At 29.9% G+C, this 19717-nt stretch overlaps 1 protein-coding gene across 3 annotated transcripts in view; it reads right to left on the bottom strand.

The window, feature by feature from the left end:
* Positions 1-3974: 3974 nt before the first annotated feature.
* LOC119608346 (coactosin-like protein) overlaps positions 3975-19717 on the bottom strand; it is a 28743-nt gene continuing 13000 nt past the window's right edge. For 2 of the 3 annotated variants that reach the window (XM_037962731.1, XM_037962733.1), the window contains exons 3-5: positions 4629-4711; positions 4321-4561; positions 3975-4252 (exon numbers count right to left, since the gene is read on the bottom strand). In XM_037962731.1, the coding sequence (XP_037818659.1) occupies positions 4136-4252; positions 4321-4561; positions 4629-4711 (441 nt within the window). In that variant the 3' untranslated portion in view covers positions 3975-4135. Of the gene's footprint in view, positions 4253-4320; positions 4562-4628; positions 4712-10625; positions 10732-19717 lie in introns of those variants that run through there. The other variant, XM_037962734.1, reaches the window with a different exon arrangement.

Genomic DNA, 19717 nt, shown 5'->3' on the forward strand with positions numbered 1-19717 from the left:
TCACTAAAATAAGAATTTGTCAATACGCATCTACGATTGTATCGTAAACGTAAAGCATTGAAACAATATAGAATTGATTCTTGTTTTTCCTACGATTCTGTTTTTTGTTGGAATACCTTCGTTCAGTGAGTATCCGAATGCTTAAATGTAATCGAAATGCAGAATAATTAGTGCAGGGTGTACTGAATACAAGGTGACATCACTAGCCCAGCTGATCATTGTTTACAATTTTTTATACCTTGACTTGTATACAGGCTTAAACCGCACGTTTACCAAACTCCATATAAAAAAACTTGACAATCGTGCGGTTTCTCTCAACTGCTGGTACCTTGTTAAGTATACCGTGGATTAGTGTGTTCAATCCAACCATATTTCCTTTGACTTATTTCGGCATTGATGCTCTGCTGGTGGGTAATTCTCCATAGTTCTTCGTTTGGTATTGTTTTGGGCCACCATCTACGGAGAATATTTCTAAGATAGCGGTTTATAAAACTCTGAAGTTTTATCCTCATTTCTTCTGTGGCTCGACATATCTCTGAGCCATAGAGAAGCACTCACGCATGCGTTAAATATTCGGAATTTAGTTGTAGTGACATATACTTTGCAGTTTGACAAAAGCCGTGCGGGACTTCTGTATGCCACTTAGGGTGTCCTGTTCAGCTCCCCCTTTGGTTGAAAGGAATTTACCCAATTATGAGAAGCTGCCTATGTTTTGGCCGTTAATAGTAAAGGCTTTATCGTTGAATGATTTTATTTGCAGTGATTCAGTTTTGCTAATGTTAATTTTCAGACCAACCTTTAACAACTCTTGTTGTAAGTCGTCTAGTTTTGATTGCATGTGTCGATGCGAGTGAGAGAGCAGAACTATTGAGAGGTATGGGGAGCATTTAGTTTTGACAAAATTTGTCACTGAATTTTGGAAATAGTTTCCATTTCACTAAGAGGCTTAAAGTGGTGGAATATAATGCTATAAATTCAAATATTCGAAGTTATGTTCGAAACATGTTTACGACTCTTTTGAAGATTCTTAAAAATGTTTAAAACTTTTGAAAATATCTATAAATTGCATTGATTCATATTTTATTTCAGAACAATTTGGAAATTCATATTTTTAAAAATTTTGTTGAATTTTTTGTATTTTCAGTTTTAGAATATGAGATTTTTAAGTTCGAAAAACAAAATTTTTGTTTTTTACACTTCTCATTTTGAACTTAGAAATTTTAAAAAATAATTTTGAAAATTTCAGCAATTTTAACGTATTTTCAAATCAGTTTCAGAATATACAGCTGCGTTCAAAAAAATAGGAGTGAGACTTAAAAATAATTGTGCAGCTTATTTTTAAAAAGAAACATTTACGGAAATTCAATATTTTTTTCTCGATATTTGTTTGTTAAGTGTTTAAAATAAAAAAACAAAAGAAATTTTGTATATAGCTTCATTAGTTTTTTTGTTATTCACTTTTTTCGAAATCCATATACGATTACGACTGTTCAAAAAAATAGGAGTACTGTATATTTTCTAAACTAAGTTAGATTAATTTCCATTATTCGTTGTAAATATTAAAAAGATTAAAGAGAACTCTTATATTTAAATGATTTGAAGCAATTTTAAGCACAGTTGACAATTATTTCATTAAAATCCTGAAAGAAAATGGTAGAATTGACGAAAATTAAATCTGTTCAAATATCTTCAAAATTATGAAAATATCGCGAAAAGAAAAATTAAAAATCTCAAGCTAATTTCATTAAAAGAATATTTGAATACTTCATGAAGTCAAATGTTTTAAAATCTCTCATAAAAACTAAACATGATAAATTATTCAAAAATGATAAACGTTTGGCGTAAGCGCTTATCATTTTTTTAAAATTAATCCCGTTAGGACGTCCTAAATTAGTGAAACTATGCCAAATTGTAGTTATTAAACATCGTAATCAATATTCAGTTAGTTGAGATCAATTTTTGAACAAAATATTTTTGAAAAAATTTGATTTCAGACCACAAAGCATATAGTGAAATCAATAAAGTTTGTCAAGTAACGCATTTAGAGATGGTTTATACATGGATGAATTTTTAATGCATAAATACGACAACAAATTACATTTTCAAATCTAAATGAATTCTGAAAATATATTTGAACTCCATTAATCGAAAAATATTAAGCTCTAACCAACTTTCAAAGAAGTCGTATAATAGGAATGATTTATGATGGGTCTTGACAAAAAGGTTATGGTGTAATAAATTTTAAAATGGTATCGTATACCAAATGTTGTAGATAAACATATTACCCCAAGATATGTTCTCATATTCCCAATAAACAAATTTGATAAAATGGCGGTTTTGTCGTATGAAAACATTATTGATTCCAAATTGGTGAAAGCTCGTTCCATAGGAAATAGGCCATTACATGGTTTTCGACTTACTGATTCCAAAGCAAAATGTTAAAAGACCTCTCGTATAACGTCTCTTAAGGTTTTTTGAATAAATTACTGCATATTTGTGGATAATCGGCCACGACATGTGTCATCAAGCCCCTCAAAACCGTTGTCGGAAAAACATTAAGTTCCGGAGGCTCATATTCCCAAATTCTAAATAAAATCTTGACAAAAATGACTGATGTTGTATTGCTACACATTAATTAATAATATTTTAGATGAAAGTCCTTTCGTTTTTGTTTTTATTTTAAAAATATTTGAACTTAAATCGAATACTCCTATTATTTTGAGCAATATATTCTGTATGTAAATTTAAAAAAATATGTATTTTTTTAAATAAATTTTTTAAATATTTAAAATAACGATTATAAAAATTAGAGAACAAGTTAAAGAAATAAATTATAAAAATATTTAATTAAAAACCTAAATCTTTCACTAAAAAAACTATATTTAAAATTTTTGAAATTTTCACTCCTATTATTTTGAACGCAACTGTAAGTATTTTCAATTATGTTCGAAAATGTAAAAAATTCGAACTTAATTTTGAAAAAAAAAATCCAAAATTCGAACTTGTCTAAAAATTTTTGAAATTTATAAAATGATTTTAAAATCATGAGGATTCCTAGAACTATAGTTTTAGTTCTTATAGTAGTTTGCATATTTCAAACTTTCGAACAAAAATTTTGAGAATAATTTTGAAATTTTTATGAATTTTTAAAGTTTTTTCAATGCAGTTTCAGAATATAAGCTTTTTAAGATATGTTCGAAAATCTAAAACATACGAACTTATGTTCGAAAAAGTTTCAAACTTATGTTCGAAAAATTTTAGAACTATTTAAATTATCTCTGGATCATAAGGATTCGTGAAAAAATATAATTTCGGTTTTGTATGAGTCCAAATTTTTAAATTTTTAACTTCAAAATGTTCGAAGTTTTCATAAATTTTGAAAAGGATTTTCAATGCAGTCTCGGAATTTAAGCTTTTTTGAGGTATTTTCCTAAATTTTGAAAATTCGAACTTAATTTCGAAAAAATTTCGATCTTATGTTCGAAAAAGTTTAAAACTTTGAAAATTATCTCTAGATTTAGGCGTAAACCTTTTCATAAAAATAAAACCACCTTTAACACTTAATTTTCATTAGAATTTATTTGACTTTTTTATTATTAATCTTTTAATTTTAAATTTTTATTTAAAAATACATTTTTTTAAATAGAGAACTTTTCATTAAAAATACCATAAAATATTACAATTATGAGAAAGAATACAATTGCGAAATTATTATTAATAAGTATCGATTAATAATAGTTTAAAGGAAATTTAAAATACAAAAAAAGTGAAATATTGAAAAAGACGAAAAATTCAAAATTGAATGATTTCAAACAAAACATAAACATAAAAAATGTATCATTTAAAAAAATTTAATGTCTTAAATACACTTAGAAGCTAATCAGGACTTTTATTGCAACATTTTGCTTTCTTACGCTTAAAAAAAAACTGTTTAATATTTAAAAACGAAAAAGAAACTTTTTTCAAATGTTTTCTTTTTTTTATAACACTAAAAGTTGCATTTTTATAAAAATTGGTTCTGTTTTTTTTTTTTCTTGTCTTGAGGTTTTTGTTATTAAATATTAAAATTGAAAGAAAGAAATTTTATATGTAGGAGAACTTTTAGAATTGTTGATTTTAGGTTCATGGGGGAAATTTAAAAATTACGAACACCAGTACCATAATTAGCACCACCGGCACGATTTAAAGCATCACGGAACAGTTCAATATCCAATTCAGTATCAGCACCTGCTTGAAGTTCAACAGCAAAGTTCTAAAAAAAAGAAACGAAAAACTCAATTTGTATATATTTTAATATACAAGGAATTATTAATTACTCACATTTAAGACATCCTTTATAATAGCCTTATCGGTGGACATTTTAGCTCTTTGTATAACACCCACATCCTGACCAATCCATGTTAAGAATATAAACTTTTTTCTCTTGGACATTTCATCGCCCATTTGTATGCGTATGTAACCGAAGGCTCTTTCATTGTCACCAAACTGCTGGCGAAACTCTTCGAAACATTGACCACGGGCTGAGCAAATTATTTGTGCACCATCGAATTTGAAAACGGCCCTAATGAAAAAGAAATTCTTTAGTTTTAAAGGACTTGAATTTGTCAATTTTGAGTTTGATTACTTACCATTCTGTGTCAGTGAGATCAGATCGTACATCTTCATAGGCTTCACGTATGGCATCCTTGTCTAATGATGTGGCCATTGGCATCTAAAATGAGTAAATTAAAAAAAATATTTTTTAGTTTTTTATCACTGTGTTTTGGAATTAGGAAAAAATTAATAATAAAACAACAGAATTTTAGTTCATCAGGCCGAAGTTCACGAGTGCGATTACCACTAGAGTTTCTAACAAAGTTCATATATAAATTGGAATTTTTTAAATGACATGGGAAATTCTTCAAAATTTAAAAAAAAAATTTAAATTATTTTCAAATTGTTAAAGATCATGTGATATCAGATCTACTATTTATCATGGACTGATCAGCTCATTTTTCGTAGTATTGTATAAATAAGTGAACATAACCTGTTACAGAACTCGAGAATGAAGTCCTATCGAAACAACAAGATGGTTTACCTCATAATTGATATTATAGATCATGTTCTTTTACCTTTTAAACGATTTTTTCAAGCTATTGATTTCTTCTGTGTATCGAACAGCCGTTTTTGATCAAATGCTTAATCATGGAGCTCTTGAGGATTTTATATTAATTAAGTTTGGAATAAGAGTGTGCAAGAATTTGAGAGATCACTGAGTGATCACAGATGGATTTTCTGAGTCACAGATCAAATTCATTTTAATAAAAATAAATTTTATTTTATTCGTACAGTGATCACAGATCGAGTTATTTGTGTTTTCAGACAGATATATGAGATATTGTTGAGCAAGTTTGTTCTAGTACGTTTTATATAGATTTTTGTTCAGTAGTATGAAGTATGGGGTCGACCTTTATTCTACTAGACGAAATTACAGATCTAGCTACTTTTTGATTAAACGATTATGATTTACAAAGCGGTTTATAATTTTAGAATGTTCAAGTTTGAAATAGGAAAGATCTGCAATGTGGGAGGTGGGTTCGAATCCCACCAGAAGCAGGACGAATGGAGGCCTAGGTGTTTCGAATTGATGTAACATACATCCTCCTTTAACTAACTAACTACTAACTAACTAACTAACTAACTAACTAACTAACTAACTAACTAACTAACTAACTAACTAACTAACTAACTAACTAACTAACTAACTAACTAACTAACTAACTAACTAACTAACTAACTAACTAACTAACTAACTAACTAACTAACTACTAACTAACTAACTAACTAACTAACTAACTAACTAACTAACTAACTAACTAACTAACTAACTAACTAACTAACTAACTAACTAACTAACTAACTAACTAACTAACTAACTAACTAACTAACTAACTAACTACTAACTAACTAACTAACTAACTAACTAACTAACCACTAACTAACTAACTAACTAACTAACTAACTACTAACTAACTAACTAACTAACTAACTAACTAACTAACTAACTAACTAACTAACTAACTAACTAACTAACTAACTAACTAACTAACTAACTAACTAACTAACTAACTAACTAACTAACTAACTAACTAACTAACTAACTAACTAACTAACCAACTAACTAACTAACTAACTAACTAACTAACTAACTAACTAACTAACTAACTAATGGCAATAGAACCTAAATAATGGCAATAGAACCTAAATATGGGCTTATCTTCATAAATTTTTGTGTTTTATGTTTACATTAAAGTTATTTATGTCGAATTTCATCGTGGTACTTGTATTTATAAGTAAATTATTGAACTTCAAATCATCTTCTGAATAGGACTTCGTATGGGGGCTAGGTCCAAGTAAATCCCGATCATTACGAAAATCAGCAGTATCATATAGATTTATGTAAAACTAAGTTTTGCTGATTTTAATAGAGATACAAGAGTATTTAACATAATTATGAGCTTTAAACCCATGTTCGGGGGGTACGTGGTTGAATGGGGGCTAAGTGAAATAATGGACATTTGAAGCCATTTTCAAAATGTTTCGTCCTTGTTTCAATAGTATGTGACAAATGTCACCAAATTGTATTGAAAATTGCGACCTGTAGCGTGAGCGCAAGGTTTACATGGACATACCGACAGACATGTAGTTTAATCGACTGAGAATGATTTTAAGCCAATTGTTAAACTTAAAGCGGGTATAGGATATATTCAATATTTGTACATCGTACAACGCATAATACATTCCCCACTATAGTGGTGTAGGGTAGAAAGTAAATAAATTACAAAATAAATCAATATTTTTTTTATTACATTTCTTCTCAATAATGTTATAACACGCACTTAACGCAAATTTAAAGAAATTATTACACTTTTAGTTAAAGAATCCAACAGCTCCAACTATTAACATCATTTTCACAAACATTTTTTTGAAATTAATCAGAATATCATTAAAAAAATTCACGCTAAATTTAACACATTGTTATTTAATTAATTAAAAAATAATTGAAAAAAATAGTTTAATTTAATTAAAAAAACAAAAATTATTACGAAATAATAAACGTTTTCTTTAAAAAAATATAAAATTCCATTAAAAGGCTTTTTATAATACAAAAAAAAAAAAAAAAAACAAACTGCAAACTTAACACAAATATGTATTAATATTTTCCAAATGGCTGAAATTGAAAACGAAAGTTTTTTTTTCACAAAAAAAGAAAAACACTTTGTTAACAATTATTACAACAAAAAAAGTACTAAAAAACAAAAATTTCTTAACATGCAATTTTGTTAAAATTGGTAATAAAGAAATTAAAAGTTTTTTTTAACACCAAAATATAAACTTTTTGTTATAAAAATAATCATGATTTTTTTTATAAAAATAGAAACAAAAACAACTATTAAGGAGTTTTTTTTTTTTGTTAAAACAAATAATTCCTTTTATGGTTTGTTAGGCCATTTAAAAAAAAAAAAAACTCAATTTTATTACATGAAAATGTTTATTTTTTTATTTATTAAACAAATTCATTGTTTTGTTTTTAATTTATAACCAAATTGGGCAGTTTAAGGTTTTTTTAGTTGAATTAAAGTGATTTATAAGCAAAAAATGCAATTATTTACACAGAGATTCAATAAATTTAAAACAAAATTATTAACACCAACAAAAAAAAACATTTTCATGGTGGCGTTTTTTTTTTTTTTCTTTCTTGATTGTGAGTTTCAACTTTATGAAGTTTTTCAAGTACATCACGTATTTTTACAGTCAACTGAATAAGTGACTGACTGACTGTTTGTATGTTATTGTATTATATTGATTGTATCAATAACGTTGAAAATTCAATATTAATTTTTAACTTTAGGTGTGATGCATTTCAGGAAACATAAAATTTATGCATGTTCATAAATTGTTCACTAAACAAAAATATTAAAAACCTATAAAATTGTTAAGAAACAAACAAATCATAATTTGATAAAAAAAATTTATTGTTTTATTTTGTAACTTCTTGTGTTTTGCTTTTACTTGGTTATTGAAAGGAAATTGAGGAAGTTGTATGGCCGGTAGTGAATACAAAAAAAATACACTTGAAGCTTGAAATTTTAATGGTTTTATACTATTGGCTATGTTCGAATATGTGTAACATTTTAGAATTTTATGGTTTTTTATTAAAAATTTCTACATTTCCATTAGGCGTAAAACGCATACGTCCCGCTAAAGCTGTTTCAGTAACTCGTAATGTTTCACAATTCATAGATGATGCATTTATTAACCATAAAATTTTGCAACAGAATCTGGGACCGAATTAAAACATTCGCGAAAAATTTATCGTTAAAAAGGAATCCGATATCGACTAAGAAATCTTATATATTTTTCGTTTATTTTAACGTCGAAATCAGTATTCGCTATGAAATTTAATTCGACATTTGTGCGGTAATTCGCTTTGTGCGTTTACGTAAATTTCTAAGGAGGATTTTGCAGGGGGTCTAAGCTCAAATGAGTCCGATCATTATGAAAACTTAAGTTTTAAAGAGATACTAGTATATTTAACATAGTTATGAGCTAAAAAGAACAGATGCGAAGAGCCGCTTGTATGAGGGTTAAGTGAAATAATAGACCAATGTTTTCCTTAATTTCCATTTTAAAAAGACTTCGTTCATTGGCGGCCGAAGATGGAATCAAAATGTGATTCTGAGTTAATTAGTACTTGCTACTTTAAGGTAGGACGGACGGACTCAATCAATTTAATTCAGTGCTGATTGGTCTCCTCGGGGACATGTTTCCTTGATGAAAGATTCCATACCGGTGAAAAGATGTGCTACCAGTACGTCTTGTCTGCCGGGACTATAAACTGATGGTGATCAAATGTTTCCTCGGCCTTTCTTTGAATTGATTTGACATGGGATCGCTTGTTGTTGTAACAGCTTAAACTATACAATTTTTAATCCGGGGGTTCTGTATTAAGGTCCAAGTCAAGAAATTGGGCTACTTCAATAGGGTTAGTTCTTAAATCCATTGGGATAAGTGAACTAGGGTGGGCTGGACAGTTGGACATATATTGGGGACGGAACGGTCTATGCGGGACCAGTAGGCGTTGAGCCTGTTGCTTCATCCCGATATCAGTTGTGCCAGAGCAACTCTTGTTTTCCGCGGCAGGTTCTTCTCTACTTCTGCTATGTGCGGTGGGCGACCTCCAAGAACGTCATTCATGCGGTAACCTGAAACCGCGGTATTGATGGCGTCTCTATGAATGTCGTCCAAAGCTGCTGTATGCGAACTCCGATCCAAGGAATCCTGCCCATATCTTCGTATGCTCTCCTCGTATACAGGAAGGTCTTTCCTAACATGCCTCGGGGGAGCATCCAACTGTGAGATGTTAAAGTTGGGATGGCTCCTCCGGTGACATTCCAGGAGGAACTGTTTAGTCAGCATGACATTATGTTCCTTGACTGGGAGGACCTTCGTTTCCTGACTGGCCAATAGTTTTATAGATAGCCAACAAGGTTTCTTTGTCCATACCCCCAGTGCTGCCGGCTAGCGCTTTGAGGACCTTGTTTCTACTTCGCAATCTGTGCATGATTACAGTAGCATGAGCTGAGGAGGTAAACAGGTTGTCAAAGCTGACCCCCAAAATCTTTGGGTGGTTCACATTCGGTATTTGGGTTCCATCGACTACGACGCCTAAATTCAAGTTTACCTTCTTCGTCCAGGTGGAGAAAAGTGTTGCTGAAGACTTCGCTGGTGATAGTTTCAGGTTACGTCCAGTGATTTGTAATCGGAAGTGAGGGTTTTTCTTCTTAGAAGTTAAGTTTTCATCTCAGAAGAGTTGCTCTGGCACAAGAGTGGTTAAAGAAACGCACCCTGTGGATGAAATCGATCTCCTTAAAATAAGCCCGACACGCCAGATGTTCACGTAAAGCACTTCGACATCCTGTGCTGATTGGTATACCCAAAAGTGGCAAAGGCCATTATTTTAGCAAAACATATACTATCCACCCCACTAAAGTAATGTTGAAGATAAATTTGTTAACCTTTGATCTCCAATATGACGTTTATTGGAGACATTAGAATATTAGATAAAAATCCAATCACAAGCTGATTATTTCTTCTTATATTACACAGATATTGTCCGATATTTGTCACATATTGAGAGTTTCAAGTAAAAAGTTCTTATTCTTTTAAAGAACAAATTTTGGAAAATCGAAAACCTTTCTGTCAATGTTCCTTTTCAGAAATGTTTTCAGCCATTTCAAAGCCAATCTTTCAGATTCGGATTCAACAGTATACATTGCTCTCTGGTTTTCAATTTTTTTCATTTAAATTTTGTTGACCTGTGTAATCCCTAGTTAACTTGAGAAGAGCACAGTTTTAATTATTCTAACACTATTAAGAATATTTAGTATAGACAATTTACTAAATATCTTTAAAAAAGGATCGTGAAGTAAAAATGTAAACATTTTGCTGAATTTTTTACTTGTTAACTTGAGAAGAGTTGGTCAAGCGTAGTTTTTAACTTAACAATGAAGACTATCGTGTCTCAAATACATTTTTATTAAAAAAAATGTCCATTTAATTTCTTGATATTTTTCTGTATTTACTTTATATGAATTGATTATATTAGTTTTATGCACTGTTAGATTTCTGTATGCTTAGCTTATGTCCTGCACTGCTATTTATTAATCTTTTAATATATGTTTCAAAATGTGATTTAAACGCTTTGAAAGAGCTACGAGAACTGAGCACATGATAAAATAATTTGAAAAACTAAAGCGAACATTTAACAGAATGATTATGGTTATTTATGAAAGCATTATTGAAATTAGTCAGTGGTTTTGTAAAGTACAGTATTTTTAAAACAATATAAAAACAAATAAAAAAAAGCTTTTTTTTAAATTTTAATAAAATGTTTATAATAGGACCCAATTTTTAAAGAGATATAACAAATAGAAATATTTAAAAGAATTGGAAATAGGTTTAAAAAACTGTAAAGGAAGAGTAAAAACTAAATTTTTTAAATAAAATTAAAATTTTTTAATATTCTTGATATTAAAGCCTCTGTAAACTGTTGATATTTATATACATTTTCATTTCTTTTTAATTCTAAAAATCTTCACATATCACATCCGTATCCGGCATACAAATAATATTTTGATTTGAAATATGAAAAAAAGAAAGAAAAAAAATTATAGGCATAAATAAAAAATGTTTACTGCTGATTATAAATACATTTGTTATTTGTTTTTTTTTTTTTATTTTAAATACACAAAACAGTAAAACTAAAATGTATAAAACAAATATTATGAATTTATGTAAAATTATACAAATTCACACATTAGCCAGAGTTTAAACATTATGGAATCATGGAGTGTATCCCCACCACCACACCACCAAACATCATCATCCTTAACATTATTATACACGACATTGCTGTCGTTGTTCATCACAGTATCATATCAGAAAAAACCACAACAGTAGTTGAAGATGAAGAAACAAAAAAAAAAATGAAATGAAATTAAATAAAGAAATCCATAAATAAATACACATGTTGTAAAATATACGCAGCTTAAACGAAAAAAAAATATGTAGTGACTGTGTTGTATTTAAATATTTGTAACTTGTTTATTATTTCTGCTTCTTCTACTTCATTTTCAATATTTTTGCATTGAATTTTAAAAATAAATCTTCATCATAATGCGCTAAAAAATGAAATGAATATGCGACGTATTTGCCTGGTTACGCATTTTTAGAGGGATAGTTTTGTGTTTTTTTTTTTGTTTCGCATATCGAAGGGGCTACAGTAAAGCGATGCTTCTCTAGGCATTTGCGTTTTGTAACACTTTCCAGCAGTTTGGCCAAAAGTTAATACACTCCTAGACTTGAATCGAATTTGTATGTATTAAGTCATTCAACCCGAATGTAAATTTTGTAATACAGAGACAAGATGACTGTCTCTTTACCGTATCCCAAGTAAACAAGAGTTGAGACGGTCATCACTTTACAGTCCCCAAGTGGGTGGGGAAATAATACAAAATTAATCTTGTAATTGATATCTAAGGACTATGAATCAGTTCTTTTATAAAAATGCATTTTTGGATGAGTCCAATTGATAATTTGGATTCAAATTAGGTCCCTGAGGTCATAATATCAGTCCCCGGACTCGTTTTTTGGTTGCTGTTATTGTAACAGTCCGAATATTTTTCGTTTGATATAGCTATCGCTGAGTTCAAAATCTTTGGCCGAGTATGACTCGTGTCGTTTCGGATACAATTGTCGTGAGAACGTGGTTCTTTGTTGATTAGTAGCGGTTTTAGGTCTAACGCTCTATTATGTCCCATTATTATTTTCCTAGAAAAGGTTCAATTGATATTTTCTTCTTTTGCTGGAGAAGAGTGGAAATTGAAACAGAACTAGTGCTGATACTGGAATTGCTCTCCAGACACTAAAACTCGGCACTTTAAAGAGTTCCTGCTCTCCCAAAATAAACGAACTGCTCTACAGTGTCTATTTGCATAAAGGGTTTAAAAGAACGAGGAGAATGCGAAATGAAAAGAAACCAACTTGAGAAGAATTGGGCAAGCACAGTATTGATTCTTGTAACTTTTATGCTTAGATTATTTCGCGAGGATTTCAAACTATTTTGTTTCAAATCAAGAACAATTAAAGATCCAAAATAAGAACAATTGGCGTGATATTGACCAGTTTTCAAAGAAACTTTTTGCTCACTAGAAAATAAAGAGAAATTTAATGAAGCCTTTAACCTGCTCTCTTTCACTAGATAAAAAATTAGAATTAAATTAGGAGAGTAAGTAAAAAATTCTACGAAATAGATTTAGATTCAAAACATAATTCTACTCTTCCAACAGATTCGTGCAAATTCGTTTAGAATAGGCATCGGCAAAGAACTTATAAGAGAGCTTTTTGATTAGAACTTTTGGGTCATCAGAGTGGAAGTGGAAAGTATCACTGAACAATCCTAGACGATAGATTTAAATTCAGAAATGAATTCTACTCTTTCAATTGAATAATTCAGTCATAATTTGTTTAGAACAGACATCGGCAGAGAGTGGAAAATGGGCTCTCTGACAGGTTTTTTATACAGTTTTTTACTATCTTAGGCTTAGAACAGGCATTGGCCAAGAGAAAGAGGGAAAGGAAACATATCAAGAGAGAAAGAGAGTCTTTTTGATTAGAGGTCATCAGCGTAAAAGTGAAAATATCACTCTACTATCTAAGACGATAGATTTAAATTCTGAAATAAATTCTAGTTCTTTAACAGATTCAGAAGTTCAGTGATAATTTGTTCAGATGAGGCTGACAGAGTTGCTAATGAGCTCTCGACGAATGAAGAAGAAGAAAACTTATGAGATAGTTTTTTTTATCTATCTCTGGCTTAGAATAGGCATTGGTTTAGGGAAAGAGATTGGATTAGAACATACCACTGAACAATCTTTGAATCAGAAATAAATTCTACTCCGTTAACAGATTGAGAAGTTCAGAGCCTGAGGGCTCTTCTAAAGCTCTCTTATAAAGCTCTTTATTTATCTAAGATTTAGAAGAGGAACCGGCAGAGAGAAATATGATATATATCAAGAGAACTTCTGACTGAACCTTTTGTCCATCTCCACTTCTAAACATAGAGGCAAAATTTTCCTTTTCAGTTAAAAATGTAGGGTATTATTGCTACATCTAATAACCAGTGACTTCTCGATACAACTATTAATAATAAAAAATATTTATAAAATTGCTGCCAAAACTAAACAAAGAAGCACAGGCAACGATGCAATCAATACAACTTGCACATTACACTAAAGATGGGGAACCAGCAAAAAAAAATGGGAACCAAAAAAACACATACTGAACAAAACCAGACGGACAATTTGGTTGGCATTTTATGAGTAAATGGGGAAATGTGAGTCACAATTAAAATGAAACAGCAAACAAATTAAAAAAAAAAACTCCACATATAGAATTTACTCATTACTATAAAATGTTTCAAAGAAATTCCAACAAAAAAAATTCTGTTCTTTTTTTGGTTGCTTTAATGCTATCGTTCAAATTTTTATTTCCTTTAAATTTTGATAAAAATAAAAAAAAAATCTCCACACACAAGTATAGTGAAAAAAGGTGAGTCAATCCTTGTCACTGTCAAACGTTTTAAAGGCGTGTGCTGGTCACTACAAACTTACTAATGAGTAAAATGAAAAAAAAAAAACATAAACTATAAAAAAATTAAACAAAAGCGCGTCATGTTTGCATTTTTCTCTGATGTTTACTCAACAAACGAACAAATATAGACAGACCATCAGACAGTTCAAACACAGATGTTGGACGGACAGACAAACATTTTTCTTACCCATACTCCTTACTCACTACTTATTAGGAGGTACCTACCAGGTTCATATTTATTTACTCATCCACATTTTTTCACGGTGTCATGCAAATGCTATCATCCAACAATTGTTTGAGAAAATGAATGCATTTGGTTTGGTATTTGAAAAATTATAATTTAAAATGATTTTTTTTTTTGTTATTATGTTTTTCTAAGTTGACTATATATAGAAAAACTCACAATAAGTAAGGAATTTTAAAACAGTAAAATCATTGTTCAATTACAGTTAGAGTCAAGAAGAGCCAATATGGTTGTTACTAAACTAAATTTTTAAAACAGAACTAATAATGTCCGGTAGGAAATTTGATCACTTTACAGTTCAGACTATAGATTTGATTATAGCCCAGACTATAGAATAGTTCATAGTTGAGGCTAAAGACTGGACAAGTTTATAGCATAGACTATATAATAGTTTCATCATGTTTTTAGACTGCTTTATAGTTAAGGATATAGAATTGTTTATAGTCGAGACTAAAGAATAGTCGCGATTAAAGAATAGTATATATCCGAGACTATAGACGAGTTTATAGTCTCGACTATAGACGAGTTTATAGTCTCGACTATAGACGAGTTTATAGTCGAGACTATAGACTAGTTTATAGTCGAGACAATAGACGAGTTTATAGTCGAGACTTTAGACGAGTTTATAGTCGAGACTATAGACGAGTTTATAGTCGAGACTTTAGAGAGTTTATAGTCGAGACTATAGACGAGTTTATAGTCGAGACTATAGACGAGTTTATAGTCGAGACTATAGACAAGTTTATAGTCGAGACTATAGACAAGTTTATAGTCGAGACTATAGACAAGTTTATAGTCGAGACTATAGACAAGTTTATAGTCGAGACTATAGACAAGTTTATAGTCGAGACTATAGACAAGTTTATAGTCGAGATTATAGACAAGTTTATAGTCGAGATTATAGACAAGTTTATAGTCGAGATTATAGACAAGTTTATAGTCAAGACTAGAGACAAGTCTATAGTCTAATCGATACTAAGGAATAGTTCATAGTCGAGACTACAGAAGAGTTTATAGCCGACACTAAGGATTAGTACATATCCGAGACTATAGACTAGTTTCCACATAGTCGATACTTTAGACACGTTTATAGCCAAACCTATAGGCTAGTTTATAGTCGAGACTAAAGAATTGTTTATAGTCGTGATTAAAGAAAGAATAGTACATATCCGAGACTATAGACTAGTTTCTACATAGTCGATACTTCAGAATAGTTTATAGTCTAGACTATAGACTAGTTTCTACATAGTCGAGACTTTAGACAAGTCCATAGCCGAGTTTAGAGAATAGTTTATAGTCGAGATTATAGAAAAATTTATAGTCGAGACTTTAACAAGGTTTATAGTCAAGCCTATAGACTAGTTTCTAGTTGAGGCTATAGTAGAGACAAGTTTATAGTCGTGACTATAGAATAGTTTATAGTAGAGAATATACATACATAGTCGAGACTTTAGACAAGTTTATAGACGAAACTATAGAATAATCTATATTCGTGACTATAGAATAATTTACAGTCGAGACTTTAGACCAGAGTATGGTCGAAACTGTAGATAGATTTTAGTCACACCTACAGACAAGTTTATAGTCGAGACCATAGAATAGTTTACAGTTGATTGGAGAGTGTAGTTAATAGTCGAGACTGTAGATAAGTTTGTAGTTGGCCCTATAGAAGTCACTAAAGACTAGTTTAAAGTCGACACTTTAGACTACTTTCTTGTCGAAAGTATAGACTAGTTTATAGTCGGAATTATAGATTGCAGACCAGTTTGAAGTCGAGACTATAATCGGGACTATAGAAGAGTATATAGTCCCCGTAACAGTTTTCAGTTAGAGTTATTCACTCATTTCTAACCTTATAAAAAAAAACTTTAAACAAATGCTTTTTTAATCCTTATAAAATTATTAATTTTTCCACTTCCTTTCCTTCAATAAACATGACACCAAAGGTGAGAAGTTGTAAAACCATAACTTTTGACGTTGTGAAAAAATTTCTTAACTAAATCACTCAGACAATCAAAAATGGCCTTTTAGAGTTAAATACAACAGACAGGACGCGCCCTAGTTTAGCATGTTGAAAGGACATAGAATGAAAGGAAATTATATGAAATTTAATAGTAACTGACACTAAGTCCTACATGAGTGTATGTGTGTTTGCACTTAAAAGGATATTTTAACTTTATTATAATGAATTTCGCAATGTACTTTACTATTTATTAAAAAAAACAACACGTAATTTACAGAAAAACAAAAAAGTTTTAAAAAACATAACCATGAAATTAATAAAAACAAGTAAAGAATCATATGTGTGTGTTTTTTCAAGAGGGAGCGTTTTGTTTTACAAAAAATTAATAAATGAAATTAAATAAAAACAGATTTCTTTCCATTGAAACAAAAACAAAATTGGACGTATGAATCATAAAACTCTCCAAGAAAGCGAAAATAAAACCTGCACTCACATTGATTTCAAACCAAATAAAGAAATCAAATTAAACAAAAAAGAAACAACAAAATACCAGAAGCAACAACCACAACAACAGCAATAATAAACACTCAGATGAACGGACAGACAGACAGACAGACTGACGGACACAAGATGAAAATGAAAACTTCTGTTTGTTTAAGTGGCAATGAACTTTTAAAATGTTTAAATAAAACATCTTGTTGTAGTTATTGCTTTTTATTATTTATTTTATTTTTAAGTACATCATTTAAAATAAACAATTAAAAGCAATAATACAAAACAACAACAACAACAGTAATAGCGGACTAAGAGAAAAAAAAACGTTATAAATCCAACACTTGATAAACATAATTATTAATTTTTTTCAAAGAAATTTGTAGCCTAAAGAGGCGAATTGGCCCAAAAACCCGGTAGTTTTATAGTAAAGTCTACCGGCTAGACCTAAGCCGTGTCAAAAGACCAGAAAACTATAGTCGGGACTATCGAATAGTCTATATTCGGGACTATAGAATAGTCTTTAGGCGGGACTATAGTATAGTCTATAGGCGGGACTATAAAATAGTCTATCGTCGGGACTATAGCATAGTATATAGTCGGGATTATAGAATAGTCTATAGTCGGGCCTATAGAATAGTCTATAGTCGGGCCCATAGAATAGTCTATAGTCGGGACTATAGAATAGTCTATAGTTGGGACTATGGAATAGTCCATAGTCGGGACTATAGAATAGTTTATAGGCGCGACCATAGCATAGTCTATAGTTGGGACTATAGAATAGTCTTTAGTCGGGACTATAGAATAGCCTATAGGTGGGACTATAGAATAGCCTATAGTCGGGACTATAGAATAGTCTATAGTCGGGACTATAGAATAGTCTATAGTCGAGACTATAGAATAGTCTATAGTCGAGACTATAGAATAGTCTATTGTCGGGACTATAGAATAGTCTATAGTCGAGACTATAGAATAGTCTATTGTCGGGACTATAGAATAGTCTATAGTCGAGACTATAGAATAGTCTATTGTCGGGACTATAGAATAGTCTATAGTCGGGACTACAAAATAGTCTATAGTCGGGACTACAAAATAGTCTTTAGTCGGGACTATAGAATAGTCTATAGTTGGGACTATAGAATAGTTCATAGTCGGGACTATAGAATAGTCTATAGTCGTGACTATAGAATAGTCTATAGTCGGGACTATAGAATAGTCTATAGTCGGGACTATAGAATAGTCTATAGTCGGGACTATAGAATAGTCTATAGTCGGGACTATAGAATAGTCTATAGTCGAGACTATAGAATAGTCTATTGTCGGGACTATAGAATAGTCTATTGTCGGGACTATAGAATACTCTATAGTCGGGACTATAGAATAGTCTATAGTCGGGACTATAGAATAGTCTATAGTTGGGACTATAGAATAGTCTATAGTTGAGACTATAGAATAGTCTATAGTTTGGACTATAGATTAATCTATAGTGTGGACTATAGAATAGTTCATAGAATAGTCATTAGTTGGGACTATATAATAGTCTATAGTCAAGTTTACAGGCTAGTTTATGATCAGGTGTTGGCAATAATTAATACTTTTTCTTGTTTAAATGTCAGTTTAATCAATAGTTTTAAATCAATTACTATAAATTTTAAAATCAATAGAAAGCAATAATTTAATTAACAACACATTAAGTTTTATAAAAACATATGCTGGAAAATGTATGTACTATATCCATATTCTTACTTCCTAATTAAATTTGTTATTAAATAAAATCTTTAAATAATTACCTTACAACAATTAACGACGACCTTTTTCAAAAATAAATAAAATAAATTTGATACTTGTTGAGATTCTGTTTTTTTTTTTTTTTTTTTTTGTGTTTCAATTTCACAAAACAACGTATTTCAGGTTTTGTTTGTAACTAATATCTCAATGTCAAAACAGTTTTAAACGCTTTATAGTAAATCAGTAATTTGTTGTCTTAATAAGAAAGTTTAGTTTTTTTTTGTGTTAATTAAATGCTTTCACTTTGATTTGCAATAAAAATTATTTTAGAAAACTTATTATAAGAAGATCAGGGTTAAACTACTGTAATAAAGCAATTAAATTGATTAATGCGAATGCAATGACAAATAATGATTGACACAATGTATTAATTAATTGAAACAGTTTTGGTTAAACAATTTAGTTTGTGGTTTTTTTTAAGTTTAGAAAATGTATAAAATTTAAGGAACTACATTACTTTGTTGTAAATAGAATAAAATGATTCTACGAACATTTATTTTGATTGAAAATACTACTCAAAACACCTAACATAGCTTTAACACTTAAATTACCGGTTTTAATGCTCAGAGATAATTTTGGTTTTTATTTCTTTCTCTAAATTTAACTTGCAGCTGTCTTTTCTTTCTTTAAACGTTTCAAAATAACCATGATCTTTTATATATTTTATACATTTTCGTCTGATTGTCGTAAAAAAAGAAACGCTTAAATATCCATCATTATTTCTTTTTTTTTTTTTTTTGTGGCCAAAGAGTTTAAAACTTTTCTTCTTATCATCAACCAACTTTATACAGAAAGCAGTTGTTATTTTGTTTCATTCATACATTTGATGTATTTATCTACGCGATTAAATTGGTAATCGGTTTAAAAAAATGAAAAGAAAGTGTTTTTTTAAAACATTAAACCATGATTACATTCCAAAACTGAAATGCCAAATGTGTGTATTTATTATTTTAAAATTGTATGTTTCAAATACGATACACTATGTTTTAAAACTGTAGGTTTAAGATAAATGAAAAGAGAATATTAATGAGATTATT

This window comes from Lucilia sericata, unplaced genomic scaffold, assembly GCF_015586225.1.
Source record: "Lucilia sericata isolate MDLA Ls3-8-SP2 unplaced genomic scaffold, ASM1558622v1 Contig000823F_arrow, whole genome shotgun sequence".
NCBI classification, from domain to species: domain Eukaryota; kingdom Metazoa; phylum Arthropoda; class Insecta; order Diptera; family Calliphoridae; genus Lucilia; species Lucilia sericata.